The sequence below is a fragment of the Xyrauchen texanus genome, chromosome 7 (assembly GCF_025860055.1).
Source record: "Xyrauchen texanus isolate HMW12.3.18 chromosome 7, RBS_HiC_50CHRs, whole genome shotgun sequence".
NCBI lineage: Eukaryota > Metazoa > Chordata > Actinopteri > Cypriniformes > Catostomidae > Xyrauchen > Xyrauchen texanus.
Window position 1 is genome coordinate 42700663 of NC_068282.1, and position 22825 is coordinate 42723487.

Here is a 22825-nt window from a genome sequence, read left to right on the forward strand (position 1 = left end):
ATGTCCGCCGAGTGGACTGACTTGCCTTGAAAGGGACTTCGGTAGTGGTTTACTCATTTCAGTCCGTGCATGCAGTTCCTCGTGATTCCGCTAGGCGCACTTATTTTTTGTCTGCACATGCGCTGTAAGGTCATCGCGCGGCCCGGAAGTGGAACGCTAGTGCGTTAATTGACTGACTAAAGCACGTACGGTGAGTAAAACAAACCCGAGTAACTTTACACATAAGTGAATAACTGCACCCACCATATTTACGTCCATTCTAAGGAAATATAGAAGGTCTTGATTACACAGTAATGGATGAGTGGGTAAATACGTTCGATTGTTTTCCAGCATAGGTTTAGCAAACGGCTTCTCCGCACGCGTGCTAACGCGACTGAATCATATCTAGTGTGCAGTAGATGCTTTGTTATTAACAAATGCTTTATTAGTATTAATTGTAGTGTTGTGAAGTAGAAGTTCTACCGGTTTTTTTTTTTTTTTTAACTTAGGAACGCTATGTTTTTTAAAACGCAAAAGGCTAACACCCACAATACAAACACCATGCGTGTTGTAACGAAGTCGTCTATTTGAATGGATTATTAACCATGTACGTTGTGGGACTTGTGTGCAGGTCATTGTTGAAGATTATGGCTCAAATGAGGAATTTTCCGAGGAGGAGGGAAGGGCCTCTTCCACCTCGACCGCCACCCGCCTGGGACGAGCACCAGGCCTATGAGGAGCTGCTTTACTGGGATAATCTTATTCAGGAGGGTGTCCGCCTTCACCCTCAGGACTTCGAACGGTACCTGGTCCATTCTTACACTGTAATATCTCAAAACGGCTGTGCTTACCATGAGAGATGCTTAAAAAAATGCTTTCAGAGGCCATGGGATAATCAGTAAAACTTGACTGGGAGGTCTGGAAAAGCAACAAAGTGCTAAAATGTATAAAAGTCATGAAGACATTGAAACTTCAATAGTAGTTTATACATTTTTCTAGTTACGCTTAACACTAAAATTTGCTTTCATTGGCTAGAAGTGGTAATCATGAATGACTCAAAACCACAGACATTAATTGATCAAGTTATTTGTGGAAACTCAAAAGATGCAAATGAAACGACTTTGCACAATTATTTTGCAGATATGAAGAGCTGCGTTATTGGTATGACTGCTTGTGTTATGAGGAAGACCTCAGGCTGTACAATGATTACATAGTTGAGTACAGAAAGTGGGAAGAAGAGCATTTGCGCCCAGGAGAGGTAAGTTGCGTATATTCCTATAAATGTGGGTTGTTGTCAGTAAAAAAAAATTATATTAATTTGCAGACATAAGTTTGCATAAAGTGAGAAGAAATTAACAGGAGATCCATTATTTTTTTTAATCCCCATTTCTCCCAATTTGGACTGCCCAATTCCCACTACATAGTAGGTCCTCGTAGTAAAAAAAAATTATAATAATTTGCAGACATAAGTTTGCATAAAGTGAGAAGAAATTAACAGGAGAACCATTATTTTTTTTAATCCCCATTTCTCCCAATTTGGACTGCCCAATTCCCACTACTTAGTAGGTCCTCGTGGTAGTGCGGTTTCACACCTCAATCCGGGTGGCGGAGGACAAATCTCAGTTGCCTTCGCTTCTGAGACTGTCAATCTGCACATCTTATCACGTGGCTTGCTATGCATGACACTGCAGAGACTCACAGCATGTGGAGGCACCTGCTACTCTCTGCGATCCACGCACAACTTGCCACGCGCCTCATTGAGTGCAAGAACCCCTAATTGCAACCACGAGGAGGTTACCTCATGTGACTCAACCTTCCCTACCAACCGAGTCACTCAACATGCCCTGGATTCAAACTCGCGACTCCAGGGGTGTAGTCAGCGTCAATAATCGCTGAGCTACTCAGGCCTCCAGGAGAACCATTATTAACAATGCAATTAATTCTACATGTCTTTCTCTTTGTCTGGTAAATGATTAATTGGTTCATAGACTTCAAGTTTTCTGAAAATCTAGTAGACCTTTCTTGATTGCTTAGAATAACATGAGACCATTGGAATATGGGACGTAGTAATGGAACATTCTCACTCAAGTGTCATTAATTCAACTTCATCTGTTAACAGCAGCATCACCCAGTGAAGCCACCACCCCAGCGCACTTTTTTGAATGAGGATCGCTACATCAGGGCCAAGCATTCTGCTGTGTATCCATCAGCAGATCAGCTGGATGCGGTGCAGAACGTGGTGTCTCACATGGAGCATGGCCTGAAGGCTGTCTCTGATTGGCTAAAGGAAAAAGAGAGCGATGCTGCTGGTGCTACTGCAAGGTGTGTGTCTCTCTGTGTCTACTGCTTGGAGAATTAATGAAGAGGCATCCTTAATTTATGGGCAATGTATTTACTAAAATATTGATTTTGTTTTACTACAAATCACTGCATCACAAATGTGATGTTTGCGCAATTGCACAAACCAGCTTTAGACTTGATCAATGTGCACATCACAGCAGGTGTGTCTCAGTAATGCATATATAGGTGTCTTTATGTTTTCTGTTGTGCAGTGATTCGGCTCCGACTAAACTTCGTGGGGTTTTAAGAGTGGGCCTGGTGGCAAAAGGACTCCTGCTGAAAGAAGATATGGATCTAGAGTTGGTCCTTCTCTCCAGAGACATGCCCACCAGTTCTCTGCTCAGGCTGATTTCTGGAAAACTCTCAGAGTTCATAAAGGTTGTGTATTTGTCACTTTCAAGGGGCGAGGCATGTGTCAAACTTTGTGATTGTTTCAAGTCCAGTTTTGTGGAATTCTGCGGGCCTGGGCATTGGTTACCAATAGTTATGACAAATTAATTGACATGTTACTTCTCACTTTCCTCCTCTCATCAAAGGATGTTACTGAAGACAAATACGTCATCAACCCATCTATCCAAAAAGCTGCTATTATTGTTACGAGCACAAAGGAGCCTCTTCTGAAACTTACCATCCATCTGACATCGCCCGTTGTCAGGGAGCAGGTTGAAAAAGAGGCAGCTGGAGGTTTGAAATCAAGCTTTTCATTTGGAGTGACCATTTACAGTCCAGCTGCATTAAAATTTGATGTCATGTGGATCAGTGGTGATTCCATCTGGCCCAAATATTGGGTGCTTTTAATGGTTTAAGTATTGCCCTTTTTTTTGCTATTGTTCAGCGTATCATTGAAAAGAACTTGTAAATCTTTCGAACGTATTTAAGCGATAAAAAGGGTTTGCATTGCAGCAAAAATGAATTCAGTTTAATATGTATCTGTTTATTCTTTTTTATTTATTTATGATGCTTTACAATATATTTTTTTAATATTTTCCATACTCAACTATATGTAATATATTGGAAACTCTAGATCCTTCACCAGTCTGAGAGTGCAAAAGTTATTTACATATGTAGAGACTTCAGCTTTTCATCAGTTCCGTTCCAGTAAAATCCATTTTTGCGAATTAATCTGTTCACTTGTAGAACAGATGCCACATGTATTTTGCTGCAGTATTTACCCTGTTCACAAGGGAGTGCATTTAAATCAAAGTATTGTTATTGTTGCTGTGGTTGCAAATTGACTTTCTCAACCAAACTTTCTAGTTTGTCAATTTTTAGGGGCGCTGGACTTTTGACCAACTGGAAACTGTCTCGGAAGGGGGTGGGGAGGGTTGCAGTTTGCCCAAAGAGGACGGGGGTGTGAAGTTTCTAAATGTTGCATTATTGAAAGAAACTTTCAGTTAATCTTGCAGTTAACATGTCTATTTTTTTTTTTAACAATGAACTCTAATCCGTCAGGTCTACTAGGTTATACGTACACATTTACAGTGAATGATGTCTTGCCAAGTTAAATTACCTCAAAAACAAACAGTTCCCCCTCCTCCTCTTGCCTGTGGGCACGTGAACATTGCGTCTACCCCCTGCCCGGATGACAGAACCCCCCTTGGTCAAACTGTACCTTCTCTTCTTACTCCATTCGTCACTAGAACCGTGCGCGGAAAGCTCTCTCCAGGACGCTCTGGACAGGCAGAAATGCCTGGCTGCTCTGGCGTCTCTCCGCCAGGCCAAGTGGTTCCAGGTTTGCATCCCGTCTTTATTTGTCTAAAAGTCGACTTGTAACTTAATCTGACCTCTGACCTGGGAAACATACATGTATTTAGACCATGATCTCTTCTGAAAAATGCTTTTAAGAGTGTTTAAATATAGAAACGTCCATAAATGCTATGTTTCCGTACAGATCAAATTTGTTAGATGTATCTTACCCAGGTTGCAATTTATTCGTCAAGGTCAGAAGCTATTATTTGGCCAGATTGCAATCTTCTTAGAGCAAAACGTCCTCTCTAAGCTTCTAGAAGTTCTTTGCCAAGATGTAGTAGTCTGTGTTAACAGTATTGCTTTTTTGTTTTTATCAATAGGCTAAAGTTTCCGAACTTGAGTCATGTGTTATCGTGATTCGGATCTTGCGGGACTTGTGTAACCGTGTTTCAACCTGGGCCCCCCTCAAAGGCTGGGTAAGTCAACCACATACTGCAAATATATCTGATATTTAATGGCTATAAAGCCTTGAAAATGTTTTCTTTTGAGGGATAAATTAATAAATTATATTTGAGGAAAGTTTTTTTTCATTGCTGGATCGTTATTTTGGCCATGCTGATTAATTGGCCAATATGTGGTCCTTTTGTGATGTTTGACATCAGCCGACTTTGCCGATACACTGCAGATTCAGTTCCGTCTGAGTCTTTTCTAAAATAAACCAGATTGCTTTGTCAATGCATAATGGTCATTATCTGTTTTCATATAGTTTGTAGTCAATTTTGAGTCAATATTTTGTAAAACAAGTCCATTTAATTTCAGCAACTTTGTGTATGTCTCAATTGCTATAAATTGTATCGACCACCCTGCTCTCTAGATATCGGTACCATCATCGGACATAGAACCACCATATAGGTTTATTTCCTAAATTATTCCCTGAAACCTGTTGTGCAGATTTAACCTTACACATTAATAATCAATTTTCTTTTCAGGTTCTTGAACTGCTGTGTCAAAAAGCCATTTCAACCAGCGAAAGGGTGCTGGGACCTGGAGAGGCATTCCGGAGAGTTCTAGAGTGTCTTGCATCAGGAATACTAATGGAAGGTAAAGCCATTGCCTGTGTTTTTGTGAGGTGTCTAAGCATATTTTTATGTATTTTGTGTGATCGGAGTATGATTTTTTTTTCAGATGGTCCAGGCATTTCTGATCCGTGTGAGCGGGAGAGCAACGACGCCGCCACCCATCTTAACCAGCAACAGCGAGAAGACATTACCCAGAGTGCACAGGTTTTTTGGAATTCAATATTATAGCTTGACTTTTTAGAGTATTCTGGTCTAGACTCAGTACAAATCAAGGCAGTTGAAGAAAGTTCACCCAGAAACTGAAAAACCTTGTTACAAACCTGCATGTTATTATTTTTCAATAGAAAACAAAGAGAATTGTTGAAGAATCTTTCAAGCCCAAAAACAGTTCATGGTGACCATGGTGGTCAAGGACAAAACATCATAAATTCACCACAAAAGTAGTCAATACAACTTATATATATTTTATGCTTATGCTATATTTTAAGTATCAAGTCATACAATAGTTTTGTGTGAGGAACAGACTGATAATGTTCCCCTTTGTTGCTGCTCTGAAATCTCATTCTCCATTCCAACTAGTACATCACCTACAATTATTCTGTGTATCTACAGACTAGAGGTAGATCGATATATTGGTTTTACAGATTAATTGTGTTTTTGAAACTATTGGTTATCGACAACTAGCAGCATAGATTTTTTTTGCAGATAACCGATAGATTAACCGTTATTTTTCCTTCGTGTTATGCTGGCCAGCCCTGAAGGATTCTACAGTTTTTTTTTATTTTTATTTTAAAAGCTATTGATCAACTAATTGGTAATCGTCCTTTAAGTTCTAGCACAATTACTGCAAATCTGGTGTGATGCATTGATGTGCTGTTTTTTTTCTTCATCATAACACATTTCCTTTATACAAAAGATTCTGTAAATAATATATTTTTTTTTTTATTCAGTTTCTCACACAAAGCTTTTGTATGGTTTCAGAAGTTGTGAAATATAGAAATATAGTCATGTTCCTTTTTTTTGTCCATTGTGGAGCTTGACATTCATGTCACTATGAACTGTTGTATAAAAGAGCCGCATGAAGATTTGCAATTTTTCTCAAACACGAGTGCGAGTGAGTAAAGACAGGATTTTTCCGTGTGTGTGAACTACCATTTTAAGTTCTTGATCCACTGTTTGTAGATTTATGTTCTTTGCTGCCACTTTCATATTAAAACAACTTGAATTAAGAAAGGGAAAGAATTACTATAGCAGATTAAGGGGACATGTCTGAAGGTTAAAGGCCAAAGTATACTTCAGTTGTCCGTGTTGCTGATGCGTGATGCAAATTTCATAATGCGTTAGCCATTTACTGTAATAAAAGAGTAGTCACAAAGCAGTTGTATTCGCTCACGTTCGGAAAAGTATACTTAAGGCAACACAGTCGGCCAGGTGCGATCCAGATCGCAGGAAAACGTAGCATACCCAGGCTTTAAACCTCAAGTGCCAATAAGATTGTTAGTATTAAAACAATTCACAAGTCACAAGCTTTTTTATTATAATTATTTGACTAAAGCCTAGCATTCTTTATTTGTAGGTGACTTGCAAAATGTGTACTTTTTTCAGAAAATTGGAGAAACAACATTTGGTGCATTAACATTTGATTTGTTTTCCTCTCACCCCTAGTTTGCCTTAAGACTGTCAGCATTTGGGCAGCTTTACAAAGTGCTTGGAATGGACCGCCTCACTTCCAAAGCCGCTAGAATGCTCGGTGAGAAAATCCCAGGTATTTGACAAATGTACTCTGTTGTAGCATCCCCCCCTTAAAGTCAACTTCTAGTAAAGGATACTTGCGTCCCACATAGTAATTTACCTGACTATTTTCCACCCTTTTTCTAACTCTAAGGCCCTGTTTCCACCTCGTATTCCGATGCATCTCGGGTGATCCAATCACATGTGGTCAGGTGAGATACATCACTGTTTACACCTGGGCACTCAAATGCGTCTCCTGTGACCACTTGTGTTCGGATTTGGAAGGGAGGGTCTCTGTTTTATGACGACATCAGTGTGTTACTGCATGATATTAAATCACAACAAAGTCAGAAAAGACAAGGAACGCGTGAAAAAAAACGGCATGCTGTTTCTCCAGATGTGCAACACGTCAAGCAGAATAATCCAATATTTTAATGTATTACATGTATTAAAGGAGCTTTGGGTGTTCGTGCTTCTCGTCTGTAATGATATCAGACACCCTAAATATCCATGAAGCTCTCGTGATTGTGGATGTATCCGCTTTTTTAAATGTTCCTTTTGAAAGCTGCTCGTAAACTGCAAAGTTTAAGCTCTTGTTTTTGCGCAGCGGTTGATTGACAGGTGAGGGGTGGTGCTTCACTGCGGCTGTGACTCATTCTGGATGGATTAGTGTTTACACCTCAAATGTAATGTGGTCACATTCGTTTTGACCACATTTGTATGTTTGTGATAAGATCACAAAACGGTTTAGACCTGTTCTTAGGGCTGACCACATGAGATCTAATCGCCAGAAACACATCTTAATACCAGGTGGAAACGGGGCCTAAATACTAGATGGAAACGTGTTAAAATGGCTTTCTTTGATCTATTGTATATTTAAGCATACCCATTTTCCTTATGACAACAACAGTCATAGGACACGAGTATAAAAAGCAAGGAATTTCCAGTTTTCCATAATGTCCAATGTAGCTGTGACTTTTTAATTGTCATGTTAATAATTTAAGGCTGTCATGCTAAGGGTTCTCTTCCATCTAATTAAATTGCAGTGCCTGATGCCCCAGTAAAGAGACCAAGGGAAGCTTATGAAGCAGGAGATCCTGATATGAGGCCGAAGTTTCCAAAGAAAGGTATGTATCTCAAATGTAATCTTTCTTGGCATTCTAATCTACCCTTGTGTTCTGTGTTTTCTAATTTGATAATTTTCTGAATAATAAAGCTGTCATACAGTTGCAGATATTTGTATGTGAACTGTTTGGATATACCTGGATTTCTGCATAAATTGGTCAAAAAAAAATCTGATCTTCAACTAAGTCAACTATAGACAAACACAGTCTGCTTAAAGAACATACAATAACTGGTTGACCCTCCTTTGGCAGCAGCGACCTCCACCACACGATTCCAGTAATTGCGGATCAGACCTGCACATGGACCAGGCGGTCCATTCTTCTCTCATTGATTGGACTCCAGGATATCTGACTCCAGTTAGCTTTCGGAGATGTCATTAGCCTGTGGATTCACATAATTTTTCTACCCTACACTGTGAATGTTTACAGTGTTCAATAAAGACATGAAAATGTATCATTTTGTTTTTTGTGTTTAAGCAGACTGTGTTTGTATATTATTGTGATCTTTGCTGAAGATCAGATAATATTGTGAGCCATTTATGCAGAAATCCAGGTAAAGGGGTCATATGCTTTTTCTTGTAACTGTATATGGTGCATTGTGTGAATAATACGGTACACAGTGTTGTACAATTACTCTTTTTAAAGGCATAATTCGCATGTTTTGTTTTGTTCAGAGAATTAGAAATGTTAGATACACTATCTAAAATAAAAAATACCTTACATGAAAGTGGCTAGTTTTAAAAATAAAATGTCTGTATTCCCCCTTAAGATGGGAATTTTGGCGTGTCCTCAGATGTCATGAACCTTGAATATGTCAACTCTTGCATGCAACCCTGTTACTGTAAGAGAAAATTATTCAACACTTATTTTCTTTAATTCTTGGAATACAAGGTTATCAGTACTGATATGCCAACATTATTTCATTTTCTTTGTCAATTGAGTTTAGATTTAATGTATATGTTCATTGCTAGAAATCTATGAATATGAAAACAGTTTTAAGACTAGACCATTTAGACTAGAGCCAAGTTCGCATGTTAATGCATATAATTATTTAAAATATTTTTGTTATGCTTTACATAAAGTATTTCATTATGTGATTCTTAAAAACTGATTGGAACTGATCAGGGCTGCATCTCTTACAAAAGTCCCTCTCGGAGCACCTGTTTGTCTGAGTTACAAAGACCCCCTGTATGGGTAATTTATTTGTAAATCAAACCCAGTTGGGGTGTGTAACAAAAGTAGTCATTTGCAAAGTAATTTGGAATTTAATTATCACCGAAGCTCAACCAACAATATATCAACCTGAGTGAAACCCTAATTTGTTGAAATGTGAACACCAGTGGACTGTGCAGGCCAGCAGCATCTAAGTGTGGGGACATTTTTTTTATTTATTTAACTATTGCTGGTTTGAGTTCAATGTTTGTGTATCCGGTGTGTTTTGATGCAGTTTTATATATATATATATATATATATATATATTTTTTTTTTTTTTAAATCTCTTTCTATGGGTAAAAGGACTTTTATAAATTTGAGCACCATGCACAAATTGCCAAACCAGTAAGTAATACACTGGCATTTCATTTTCTGAAGCTAAATGCATTGTGTGAACAGCCCAAAAAATTATGAGTCTAATCCAATAACATTTAAATCTATTGATTGCTTTTATTTTGATATTTTAAATTTAATGAATAAACTGCAAACCTAAAAAAAAAAGTTTATTTATTTGGTTACCTCCTGCAATAGATGATCAACTACTTGAACTGACAATTTGTTAAAAAAAAAAATCTTTTCAGGCCCTATTTTGTACCATGATCGTGAAAAACATTGAATGCACTGTTTAAGTTTGAAAATATCTTTGTGCCTATTTTTCTCATGTCTTTTTACACTCAGCAAAAAAGAAACATTCTCTCACTTTCAACTGCTTTTATTTTAAGCAAACTTAACATGTGTAAATAAACTTGGCAAAAAAAAAAAGAAACGTCCCTTTTTGGGACACTGTATTTTAAAGATCATTTTGTAAAAATCCAAATAACTTTCCAGATCTTTATTGTAAAGGGTTTAGACAATGTTTCCCATCCTTGTTCAATGAACCATAAACAAGTAATGAACATGCACCTGTGGAATGGTCAAGACACTAACAGCTTTCAGATGGTAGGCAATTAAGGTCAGTTTTAAAAACTTTAGACACTAAATAGACCTTTCTACTGACTCTGGAAAAACACCAAAAGAAAGATGCCCAGGGTCCCTGCTCATCTGCGTGAACGTGCCTTAGGCATGCTGCATGGAGGCATGAGGAATAGCAGACCACGTGTAACAACACCTGCACAGGATCGATATGTCTGAATATCACACCTGCGGGACAGGTACAGGATGGCAACAACAACTGCCCGAGATACACCAGGAACACACAATCCCTCTATCAGTACTTAGACTGTCCGCAATAGGCTGAGAGAGGCTGGACTGAGAGCTTGTAGGCCTGTTGTAAGGCAGGTCCTTACCAGACATAACCGGCAATAACGTTGCCTATGGGCACAAACCCACCTTCACTGGACCAGACAGGACTGGTAAAAAGTGCTCTTCACTGACGAGTCGCGGATTTGTCTCATCAGGGGTGATGGTCAGACTTGCGTTTATCGTTGAAGGAATGAGCATTACACCGAGACCTGTACTCTGGAGCGATTTTGTGGAATCCATCATGGTCTGGGACGGTGTGTCACAGCATAATCGGACTGAACTTTTTGCCATGGCAGACAATCTCAACAATGTGCGTTACAGGGAAGACATCCTCCTCCCTCATGTGGTACCCTTCCTGCAGGCTGATCCTGACACGACCCTTCAGCATGACAATGCCACCAGCCATACTGCTCGTTCTGTGCGTAATTAACTTCAAGACAGGAATGTCAGTGTTCTGACATGGCCAGCGAAGAGCCTGGATCTCAATCCCATCGAGCACATCTGGGAATTGTTGGATCGGAGGGTGAGGGTTAGGGCAATTCCCTCCAGAGATATCTGGGAACTTGCAAATGTCTTAGTGGAAGAGTGGGGTAACATCTCACAGCAAGAACTGCCAAATCTGGTGCAGTCCATGAAGAGGAGATTCACTGCGGTACTCAATGCAGCTGGTGGCCACACTAGATACTGACTGTTACTTTTAGTTTTGACCCCCCCACCCTTTGTTCAGGGACACATTATTCCATTTATGTTTGTCACATGTCTGTGAAACTTTTTCAGTTTATGTCTTAGTTGTTGAATCTTTATGTTCATCATGATGGTTCAAATTGACAAAATTAGATGCTGAAATCAAGCAACAAATATATTTGTGATGGCTGAGTGCTCCACTGCTGCAGTAAACAAACACATTGTAAATGTTGTTGTTTTGCTCAACAGGATTACACCTCAATAGACATTTGTGACATTTTTCACGATTAATTGATTGTGTAAGCTCAAATTGTAATCTATTCGATTAGTTGTGCATCCCAACTTAATATGTTCTTTGTACCATATTTCCGTTTCCTCCTGCAGAAAAGACCGAGCCAGCAAACGCCCTTATGAAGTTGAACCAGCTGCGACCTGGGACCCTCTACAAGCTGTCATCACAGACTGGGCCTGAACATGAACCTCAATTCACCATGGCTGTCCAGGTGGACGGGATAACGTATGAGGCTACAGGCCCCTCCAAACGCAGCGCCAAGCTTCATGTAGCCCAGAAAGTGAGTCCCTTGATACAGTATCCAGTTTATAGCTGTATGTAGAGGACAAAATAAAATTCTCGTGTAGCCAGATTTTTGACTAGCTGCATAAATTCTGGCATACATTGCAGCTGAAACTGGGCAAAAACAGTCCATTTAAAGAAACCATTTGACATGTGAAGGAACCAACTAGTTAACCTTTTTTTTAACATAGTAAACATTAGTTATGGGTCAAACAAAGAGGAAAATACACATTTATTCATTGCTTAAGATACTTTATATTCAAGATGTATCTTATAAGTAAATTTCCATGAATCTTGCAATGATCATCAAATCCAGTGGTGACTACTTACCCATAGGGTTCATTGTAACCGCTTGTACACTGTGACTGTGTTAAGACAACAGATCGGATTGTAGCTTGCAATTTTGAAAAAGTTGCCTTTTATGTGTGCTATATGCATCAGACAGTCTGTGGGCACATTGTGAACATAACATTGTAATCCCACTCCAGTATCTAAGGTATTGTATTTTTGCCTAAGGACATAAAGGCAAAGTTTTTTACTGTTGAAAATGCTGAAGAGATCAGTTTTGTGTTTGTACTGATATGTATGAAATAAATAGCCTTGTGTTGGGAATTTGTGTACATTTCTTCTCTTTGCCATGTCCACAACACAGATTTTGCTGGCACTGGGTGTTCCTATGTCAGAGATCAAGACTACTGATGAAATTAAGAACCAGGCTGCAGGTGTAGCTGCAGCCCCAATTGTGAAGTCCGCTTCAGCAGATGAAGCCACACCCACTGGATCTGAAGATGGTGCTGAGGTAAGTGCCCAACCATAATCAACCTTGAACCAGTAAAAAGCTTTGGGGCTTTATGCTTTTGTACATTTTGAAGAGTTTGGATTGGCAAGATTGGTTCCATTTTCATCATACTTCATTGCAGGGTGGGCCTATCCTTACCAAACATGGCAAAAATCCTGTCATGGAGCTCAATGAGAAGCGCCGAAGCCTGAAATATGAGCTTGTTTCTGTCAAGGGACGCTTCAACGACAAGACCTTCACTATTGAGGTCGGAAATGTTGACTAATGCTAGTACACTTCCAGGGTTTGCAATGTAGATGGCACATTTATGTTCTCAGCAACCTGCTTTCAGCCTTAAACAGGGTTTGTACTGTCACGGATAACATGGAAATATCATAGTAGTATTCATTTCATTAGTTTCATTTATTAATTCATAATGTCTCTTTTTTTCAGTCTTTAATAACATTTAAGCCAGGGATGTCCCGATATCATTTTTCTTTTTCTGAAATTCCATATCAAAGGTTTTTCACTTATCATCAAAAGGGTGTTTAAATAAATTAATTCACTAAAACATCAATCAACTGAAAATATAATAAATGTTCAACATAATATTGTTTATTTGTATCAAATGAATTGCTTTTATACCGAAACTCACAGCTAGGGATCGGAATAATTAGGAATTTAACGATTCTGATTCCTTAACGAATTTCTTGAAAATGAGAAGTGCAATTCTTATTGGATTTACTGTCCTTTGCAGTCTGTTGCCAAATGATGAAATCCTTTAGGATTTCTACAGAGCAGATATAACAAATCATACATTTAATACAATTCTTGTTAAAGGTGTGTTTGCTTGCTTTTTAGAGACCAATATCCAATCCAGTAATTGATGCTGTATCTAAACAAACAAGAAATGTGATTGCATATTCCATTCATTAATTTTTATAAATTAATTTTATTACAAAACTCGTGTATCTTTAACATATTACAATAACTTTACTGGCTTCACATACTTAATTAACATGTTTAGTTAAAAAAAATGCATTAAAGACATGTTTTAGGAAAGTTTCATTTAATTACGACACCGGCTCATAAGTCATTTGTTTGTGTGTGTGTTTTTTTTTTACGCTTTTGTTTTGACCCAATAGAGGGCAGAGCTGCTGCAGATATGCACTGCTGGAAACATTGTCCAAGAATTTCAGTATGGGGTTCCAGCCGCATTGGTGGAAAATGTACGCAGGGGGACCGTTAACAGAACCGAAAGTCACGAAGATCATCCGATTCAAGTATTTTGTAAAGAATGTAACCGGTTTTCAACCCTACTCGCAGCACAATCCAAAATACAACATTGCAGTAATATTTTGTCAAATAAATTGCTGCATAACAGAGCAGCACAGATGTGAGAGAAAGCTTAAATATAACACAATTATTAGTGATTTATTAGTTACAGTTAAGGATGGCACTGATCCGATACATGGATCTGACGTTTTTAGACGGATCGGGTATCGGTCCGACATGCCCAATCCAAATCCGATACTGTGTGTTAATCATGTTCATTACTGTCAAGCTGCAAAAATGTCACAAAAGAACCATAAAAACACCATTAAAGTAGTTCATATGACTCATTCATTTTATTCAAATCCACTTAAAATGTGCGATAGCTCCGTAAATTGCAAAAGGCTGTGTTTAATAAGTAAATATATAAAATGCACATGCTGCGCCAGCCCTTTAGTGAATGGCGCTGCTCTGTTTACACACACCCGTGGCTATTTTTAGCCTTCACACGGTGCGAAATATTTGATCGCTACTCACGAAAAACATCTCAGATGTAGATGCACAATAGTTTGATTCACTTATAATATGCATTTAGAATGGTAAAAATGCACCTCCGGTGACAAAATTTGAATAAGTGAATTCAACTACTGTGAGCTTGCCTACAAACAGACACATACTGTACATGACTTCATGGAGAGTTTAGAATGCCAAAATAAAAGCCAGAGGGTTTTAAAGTTAAAGGATCACGATTGAGAAATATTACTGTTGTATTTAAAATTATTAAAGTCAATAATAGTAATAATTATTATTTGTTTACAAATTATAACAAATTTAAGTTGAATGAGTTCCAAAAAAACAACTGTGAATGAAAAGTGGACTGATATCTTACAAATAAATTGAACAAAAATAGATCTGAATCCCTCTAATATCCAGATACAAAATTGAAACAATTAGCAAAAAAACAAAAACTGCCTTTTACTGAACACTTGGACTGGAATTACTGTTAATTTTGCTGCTACACTATCCAGTAAACTAGGTAAAAAAATAAAGTTTTTCTTAAGCTATTAATTTTTATTGAAATAATGTGTAGTTGGGATATTTGTGTTTATGTACATATTACGGAGTATCCCCAATTAGTTCCAAACAATAATATTAAGATATTGTAAACTGATTATGCAAAAGAAGCAATACCGGAGATTTCAGATATCTGAATCGCAATGGAAGAGAAAAAAGCAACTAAACTACATTTTTCCCTTTATTTTTTCTGAGCTTTTATTTGAATGTGTTTGCGTTGCTTTGACTAGCTTCTCAATACAGAAAATCTATGTGACTCAAAATTATTATTAAACTGCAAAAGGCTGCTATTTAATTAAATAAATATGTAGTCTGTATGTGCCTCACACTAAAGTGAATTGGTGCTCTCTGTGGTCATCTGCTACAAACAGAATGTGCAATACTCATGATGGTGTTTTCTGTGTATGTGCTAAGGGACTCTAAAAGGTATGAGCACTTTGTCTCTGTCTGCATAACACCAGATTCACACATTCACAAGCATTCACATTTGAAGTGCACAGTACATGCAAACTGTTTAAATCATTTCACTAGGACGTAATGTGATTTTAATTTGTGCACTGAATGTTTACGCAATTACATTCATACGTCAGATGTATTGTTTATGGTATCGGAGCATTTTTATGAGTACAAGTACATGAGCATGGTATCGGACCCAATTGCGATATTGGTTATCGGGACATCCCGGTTTAGTTCCCTATGCAATAGCTCAAAACATTATTCTCACTGTTGCTGTATGCTCTCAGCTAAAATATATAATAAGATGCAATCTGATTGTTTGATTTCCCTCTTTCAGGTAGAGGTTGATGGACAGAAATTCCAAGGCTCTGGATCGAATAAGAAATTAGCCAAAGCCAATGCAGCACTTGCAGCTTTAGAACAACTCTTTCCAGAGGGTTCTCCTGCAGACCCACTCAAGAAAAAACGATTTCCTCCCATGGTAAAGGCAATGTTCAGCCTGCATCCTCTCTTAGCCTCTCCCTTTTCAAATGTCATATCCTTGTCTACAGTCATTAAAAAAAAAACAATATATATATTAGGGCTGTCGATTTAACTCGTTAATTCAGTGCGATTAATTTTACACAAAATTAACGCAATTAATCGCATGGCCACGGACCATAATAAGGAAGATTCCTGAGAAATGCAAGCTTGTAGTACCACCTGTTTACTCCAGAGGGCAGTAAGTGAAATGTCAGCTGTATGAGCAACGCTCAGTTTATACATTGAAGAAAACACTTCAATAGGCAGAACAACACAAACATGCGTTACGTTCTTGCGTTCAAAACACTCAGAGCGCAAATGCGATTTAAGGGATCTCAAGATGTGTTTAAAGATTGAGTATTAAACTATATTTAACTTGACACAGTGACCTAAACATTTTATGTTTATGACGCAACACACCCCAGACGTCTGACGCAGATGTAAATTGACGGGCCCTTAAACAAGCCCTCATAATAAATCTCCAACTGACTGACAAATTCACTTGTGAAATGGATTGCTGTGAACTGTGTGCCAATGATTGATTTATGATCCATAATATAGTAGTAACCAATACATTGTATTCTAAAGCAGCTTTTTGTATTGTCTTATCAATGATTAACTCTTCTGCTACAAGAATGTAATGCATTTTAATTATCTGAATATATATATATATATATATATATATATATAGTGTAATTTTTAAATATTTAAATATAACTATGTATTATCATTATATATTGAGTTATTGTTATATGAGGGGCTTTCTCAGCAAATATTTGTATATGCAATTAATCGGGACACTGTGTAATTAATTCGATTACAATTTTTAATCGATTGACAGCCCTAATATATATATATAAATATATATATTTGTCCCTTTAGGGTTATGGCATGGGCGGTTTGTACAATGCGGGCAGCCGTGGTAGAGGTAGAGGCCGTGGTAGAGGTAGAGGAATCAACAACACTGGCTCAAATTTTGCAGGTACACCCTTAACATCTGACCTTGCTTTTCAGTTTCTAGAAAAGTCTCTGATTAAGCATGGCTTTTGATTTTCTTATTTAGAGTGACACTCTAAATAAGAAAAATGCTGAAGCATGCAAAAAGTTTCTTTATGCACAAACACTGTGCTTGTATTATAAGGACAAGGCAGTATTGCAGTTGTAGAGTGACATCAGATATACATTAGAAAGTACATTTTGATGCAGTCTGAATTTTTGAAAAAGGAGTGATCATCTGAGCATCTGGAATTCTGTGGCACGATATTGATGGAAGGCCAGTTGACTTACACTTGTGATCCGTATCCTATTGATGAAGCAACCAGTCTTCAGTTGCGTACTTGGATATTTGAACAGTGGTTCATGGGGAGCGTATTTATCCGCAATGGGAGAAAAGTGCCTTGTGTTTCTGGGCTACTCAGACTTACAGGCTCAATATGTTTAGGATTAGAGTGGGGACGGGGTTAGGGCATCTGCTGCCTGCCACGAACAACCCAGGCACCTTTGTACAATGGGCGGTATTTAGCTTCATGATTGAAAGATGAATATATTTGCTTTGGCGGCACAATATTTTGCTTCTACATCCATCAAAAAATTGTCCATGCAGGAAAAACCCTGAATACTGTGGTGCCGTTTCTTAGATTTTAAATTGTATCTTTATTCACCTTATGCCACAGAGCCACTAGCACGCAGTCATCCTGAAATTTTTTGTCTTTGAACTTCAGGTATAGTGTTTTCTGTAGAGATATCTGTGGTGCTGATGTCAGTGTAATTAGCTGGAAAAGTGATTACAGGTTATAGAACTGCCAGAAGTTATCTTAAGTACTTTAAAGTGTTTATCATAACAATTGGAAGAAGAGCAGGGAGATTTTAAAAGAGTACTTCATTCATAAATTTTAAAGATCTTAACCTTCATGCTGTGTACTTGTTGATATACTTTTTTTGCTCATGAAACTCCAAGAGACAACACGGTCATTAAAAATATCTCTGTATGACACCTGACCATCTTCTAGTGTCATTCACCCATCGCATTATAGATAAGGTGACCAGATTTTTTGAGTGTTAAAACGGGACTGGGGAAGGGGTGCCGCTATATATACACACATACATGTGAAATGTTTTATTTTATATTCAGTTTACAACTATTTTAATCTCATTGAAGCCTCTTTATAATGTGGGGTGACAAGTTTATTGTTAAAAGTATCTGTTATTTCCTTTAAATGTCATGAACTTGCATGTGAAATAATGCGAGCTGTCACTTTTTGAAATTTCATGTCAGCTACACATTTCAACAAATTATTAACAAGCTGAAACAAAAACATTAAGTAGAATTATACGTACACCAATTTGACGCTCACTTGTTTCATGAAAGTGCAGCGTGTCAGCTGTCTGAATGTGATCTGCCAGGTCCAATTTACCTCCATGGGTGTTGGAAAAGCGAACATTTACAGTGACCGCAATACACCTCACTAGCATTTTCACGTGGTAAAGGGTGCTGTAGAATCGCACCAGCTCTTGATGAAAAATACTTTCTGTGCTCCCACACGTAATCCGTTTTGATCAACTTTTCTCAGTAGCTTCAATACAATCCAATGACAAAACATGGAAAATGCTAAAGAGGTGGGGCTGAACAAAGGGAATTAAAGGTTTTCTGCAATCATGCAAAACCTGGATATATCAGGGATTTTTGAAATATTTAAAAATATTTAACTCTATTTTCTATGTAGATATCTAGTTCATTTTGTTTTTTAATCAATCTCTCCAGGGTCCTCCGATAGTGCTAGAGTCGCCCCAACCTCATCTGTTACCACCTCCAGCACACCTATGAACACCCAGCAGGACCTGTCGGCAGCCTCTATCGCAAACGCAGCCACCTACCAGGCTGTCCCTCCTCCTATGACCAGCTATTATAATCAGTTCAGCCAATCCTATTCACAATTCAAGAAACCCACTAATGTGGGCCAAAATCAGAACCTGAACAAAAACTCCAGTCAAGCTCCTCTTGTAGGACCAGACTATGGCTATGGATATCAGGGTGCTGGCATGGGTATGGGGCCACCTGGTGTAACAGGACCCCCTGGTGTGGGACCAACTGATTTCAATTATGCCGGTGAGTGTCAATTGAATGACTGGCCACACAGGAATAAGTTTAAGCTGACATGCAGTGTAATTGATTGTCAATGTTTTCTTTATACTCTTTTCCTTAAACAGCATACAGTGGACCACCTGGTACAGCAACTTTTGGACCACCTGGTACCACACCCCAGAGTTATGGCTTTACCCAGAGTGCCTACCCCAACCTGGGTGGCTACAGCAGTGGAGCCAATAACACGGAGTACACCTACAGATAAATATACCATGTTTGGTTTCCCATATAGGGGATGTACAGATGCTTATTCAAACAATTAGAAAACAATTTCTGTAATTCTGCATTCACTCTCTAAAGCTTTTGAGATTTTATACTGTGTGTTTATTTTTGACATTTGAACTGAGCCTCATCTCAACAGAGTTAGCGTGGTTTTGATTCACCATTAGTTTCAGGAAATAAAATATCAGGATGGTGGATGTTGCTTTCTGTCTGTTCCTAAATGGTTTGTGTGAGTCAAGTGGAAGTTTTTAATGTTGATGCATAATTCTGTTATTTTTCCCCCCAAGATATATTTATGACCATCCTCGTTTTTTTCCGCTCATCATATTTTAGCAGAATAGAAACCACTTAACTATTTCTTAATTTTGAGTTTTAAGAGGTTTGCGTTACTTGATGTTCAATCTCAGTATGGTCATTTATGTACAATGTAGCTATTCACTGTTCAATAGGCAAATTACAGAACGTTTATGTTTCTGGATCAGGTGGATGTTGTATGTTATAACGCTGACCAGTGCAGAAATAAACTTTTCTTTTTAGTTGTTTCGTTGAGTCATTGCCAAAACTGAAAAAACCTTCATACCCAGCAAACAGTGACTACGTTTATATGGACACCAGAAAGTGGGTTATTGCGAGAAAGCAGCGTTCTTGTTTACGTGCATTGTTCAAGTGGCATACTCTTTACTCCCGTATACATGAGGCTCAGTCAGTAAGCAGCTTTCTCCAGAGCAACGTAAATTCCCCGCAATGCTTGTGTTAATATCAAACATGGTATCCGCGCAAGACTTCATTATTTTGTTCTCTGTTGCTTCGCTTTATTTCCAGATATTCCAGAGTTGTTGCCGTGTTTGTTTCCTTACCTTTCTATCACGACCTGCAGTGGAATTGCGATGCAATAGTGGGGTTTCCTTTTATGTAAAACTCTTGTATTCTTCATTGTACAAGTGCATAAATGGAAACGCAAGGGACCGTCGATATTTTACAGTGATGTTTATAAATGGGTATGGATATGTGTTCCACGCACATACACACTCTTGGAAAAACCTATGTGTGCTAAACCGCTTTCACTTATTAATCCCTTAAATGGCGCAAGGAAATCTGTGTTCTCATTTACATGATGTTTCAGAACGCCACAAAAACCTTGGAATAGCCCGCTTAAGTGCCTGTAAACATGGTCACTGAATGTCCCCCTAACAATAGCAAATGGGGAGGGGGATTTAGAAGGAAACTGCTGCAGGCTGAGCTCAAAATAGGGGCGGGAGCTCTTAACCCCTAACTCTTTCCCTAAACATATGGAAATGTTGCCTCTTGGAGCTGGCCCAACACCCTTATGGACTTATCCCGTCTTCTTTTAAAGATTTCGCCCCATTTGGAGATCTCTGGGCTCCATTATCTTTTAAACTAATAACTTAATGGTTTCAACCTGAAAGAATGAAACTTAATTCACTTTAAAACATTCACAGCCTCTGCATTTGTAACTGCTTTTGTTAGTGTATAAATAAGGTTATGGATGTGAAGGGTTTTAGTTTGTAAATATGAATGCAAAGAAATTTCAACATACAAATGAGTTTAATTTCTTTTGAGGTATGTTTATTTTTTGCATAGATTTTATCTATGAGGACATCCTCACACCACCAGCTGTGATGTCAAGATTCAAAACTTCTAGAAGCAGGTTTTTCCAATGTTGTTCCAAAATATGAGGGATGCTGTTGTGTGAATTGTATGTATTTTTTTTTTTTAAATGAGTTGAACCAAAGTATCTGTACTTTCTAGGGTACCACTGAGACACCTCTGCTGACATGGACATGATGGCATTTTATTTTCCTCTTGTAGAGAACACTATTTGATGTTGTGTTCTTGGTTAGGGAGAGGTAAACGGTACAGTTCTGTATTTGGAAAGGCACTAACGTCTCCCTGCAACAATGCATACCTTGTATGTGCATTGCATGTTTTTACAACAGTATACTGTACATAAAACTGTGTATTTAAGTGCTCATTCTCTTAAGTATTTGACAAAGGCTTACACATAATATCTATGTGTGTGTGAATGGGTAAAGTTACAGATAACATCTCCGTGTGTGAACACACAATCTCTCTTTGTGTGATCTGATGAAGATAGATAAATGCATATGTCCCAAACTTTATCTCCCACTTTTTTTCTCCTTGACCTCAACCTCAATTCCCAGAAAACTGGTACTGCATTCTTATTGACACTATTTACACGCCATGTACATGTAAATTTCTTTCGTGCCTATTTCTTTTCATGTCTGCTGGATGGGTTATACAGTGCATCCGGAAAGTATTCACAGTGCTTCTCTTTTTCCACATTTTGTTATGTTACAGCCTTATTCAAAAATTGATTAAATTCATTATTTTCCTAAAAATTCTACAAACAATACCCCATAATGACAATGTGAAATAAGTTTGTTTGAAATCTTTGCAAATGTATTAAAAATAAAAACGAAAAAAAAATCACATGTACATAAGTATTCACAGCCTTTGCCATGGCACTCAAAATTGAGCTCAGGTGCATCCTGTATCCACTGATCATCCTTGAGATGTTTCTACAACTTGATTTGAGTCCACCTGTGGTAAATTCAGTTGAATGGACATGATTTGGAAAGGCACACCCCTGTCTATATAAGGTCCCACAGTTAACAGTGCATGTCAGAATACAAACCAGGCATGAAGTCGAAGGAATTGTCTGTAGACCTCCGAGACAGGGTTGTATCGAGGCACAGATCTGGGGAAGGGTACAGAAACATTTCTGCAGCGTTGAAGGTCCCAATGAGCACAGTGGCCTCCATCATCTGTAAACGGAAGTAGTTTGGAACCACCAGGACTCTTCCTAGAGCTGGCCGCCTGGCCAAATTGAGCGATTGGGGGAGAAGGACCTTAGTCTTGATGGTGACCAAGAACCCGATGGTCACTCTGACAGAGCTCCAGCATTTCTCTTGACAGCATCTACAATATGCCTTAAAATACAGTGGCATGTGTCAGTCGACCAGTCCTGCCTCTAATAACCGGAAGTGCCACTGGATGTGCCAAAATCCAGCAGCATGTGCCACAAACTCCAGAGGCACCAAAACATAATATGCCATACCACAAAATGTTAATATCCCTTCTACATCTAATGGTACATCACCGTAAAAATATCTCATTCAAAAGTTACACATGTTTGTGTTGTTATCTGTTCTGATTTGATCAAAATATTACAAAATGTCTGTAATGATCCCATCTGAATGAATATAAGAGCTGATTTTAACTCAAAGAATACACCAAAAGCAACTGAGGCATATTAGTGTATATGAATAATATGTTTACATTGTAGATGAGTGGTGTGAATAAAGTCAATAACACTGCTGTCTTTGAAGCCTTATTTATCTGAATATCCTTAATTCCAGATTGATCTTTGTCTTCATCTAAGAATGACGGTTAGTGGAGAAACATCCAATCAATGAAATGGTAAATTTAGTCTTGAACTGTTTATCATTTGGTTTCCAACTCATATTCACAGATGGTCGAAGTTTTATTAGTACTACACTTACTGCACCAAAATTCCATTCCCCCTTTAGTGAATTTAACAGATTTTAGAGTGACAAATGAAGATAAATATCACTGAGGTGGAAAGGTTGTAGTCTTACTGGGAGTGTTTTAAACAAATGCATTTGTCACATGCAACTGGGGTCACTGAGTCAGTGGGAACAT

The 22825-nt window shown here is 38.2% G+C and overlaps 1 protein-coding gene across 4 annotated transcripts; it reads left to right on the forward strand.

Annotated features, from left to right (window-relative positions):
• Positions 1 to 117: 117 nt before the first annotated feature.
• Positions 118 to 22338, forward strand: ilf3a (interleukin enhancer binding factor 3a). Of its 4 annotated transcripts, none has more exons than XM_052130237.1 (19): positions 118 to 190; positions 611 to 781; positions 1120 to 1237; positions 2102 to 2301; positions 2532 to 2697; positions 2856 to 3003; positions 3960 to 4051; positions 4389 to 4484; positions 4998 to 5109; positions 5194 to 5291; positions 6753 to 6852; positions 7865 to 7945; positions 11465 to 11652; positions 12307 to 12453; positions 12575 to 12700; positions 15572 to 15715; positions 16639 to 16738; positions 18518 to 18862; positions 18964 to 22338. In XM_052130237.1, the coding sequence occupies exons 2-19, from the start codon at positions 627 to 629 to the stop codon at positions 19101 to 19103; spliced, it is 2556 nt and encodes an 851-aa protein (XP_051986197.1). In that variant the 5' UTR covers positions 118 to 190; positions 611 to 626; the 3' UTR covers positions 19104 to 22338. The 4 variants fall into 4 exon arrangements, with proteins under 4 accessions (XP_051986197.1, XP_051986198.1, XP_051986196.1 ...); XM_052130238.1 differs by having other exon boundaries at positions 2099 to 2301; positions 6753 to 6837; positions 18964 to 22336; XM_052130236.1 differs by having other exon boundaries at positions 2099 to 2301; positions 18964 to 22335.
• Positions 22339 to 22825: the final 487 nt, after the last annotated feature.

Excerpts from the sequence above, each read along its gene's own strand:
- ilf3a (XM_052130236.1), top strand. The coding sequence starts at position 627 with ATGGCTCAAATGAGGAATTTTCCGAGGAGGAGGGAAGGGCCTCTTCCA. Across the intron at positions 782-1,119 it reads CACCCTCAGGACTTCGAACG|ATATGAAGAGCTGCGTTATT; the intron begins GTACCTGGTCCA and ends ATTATTTTGCAG. Across the intron at positions 12,701-15,571 it reads ACAAGACCTTCACTATTGAG|GTAGAGGTTGATGGACAGAA; the intron begins GTCGGAAATGTT and ends TCCCTCTTTCAG.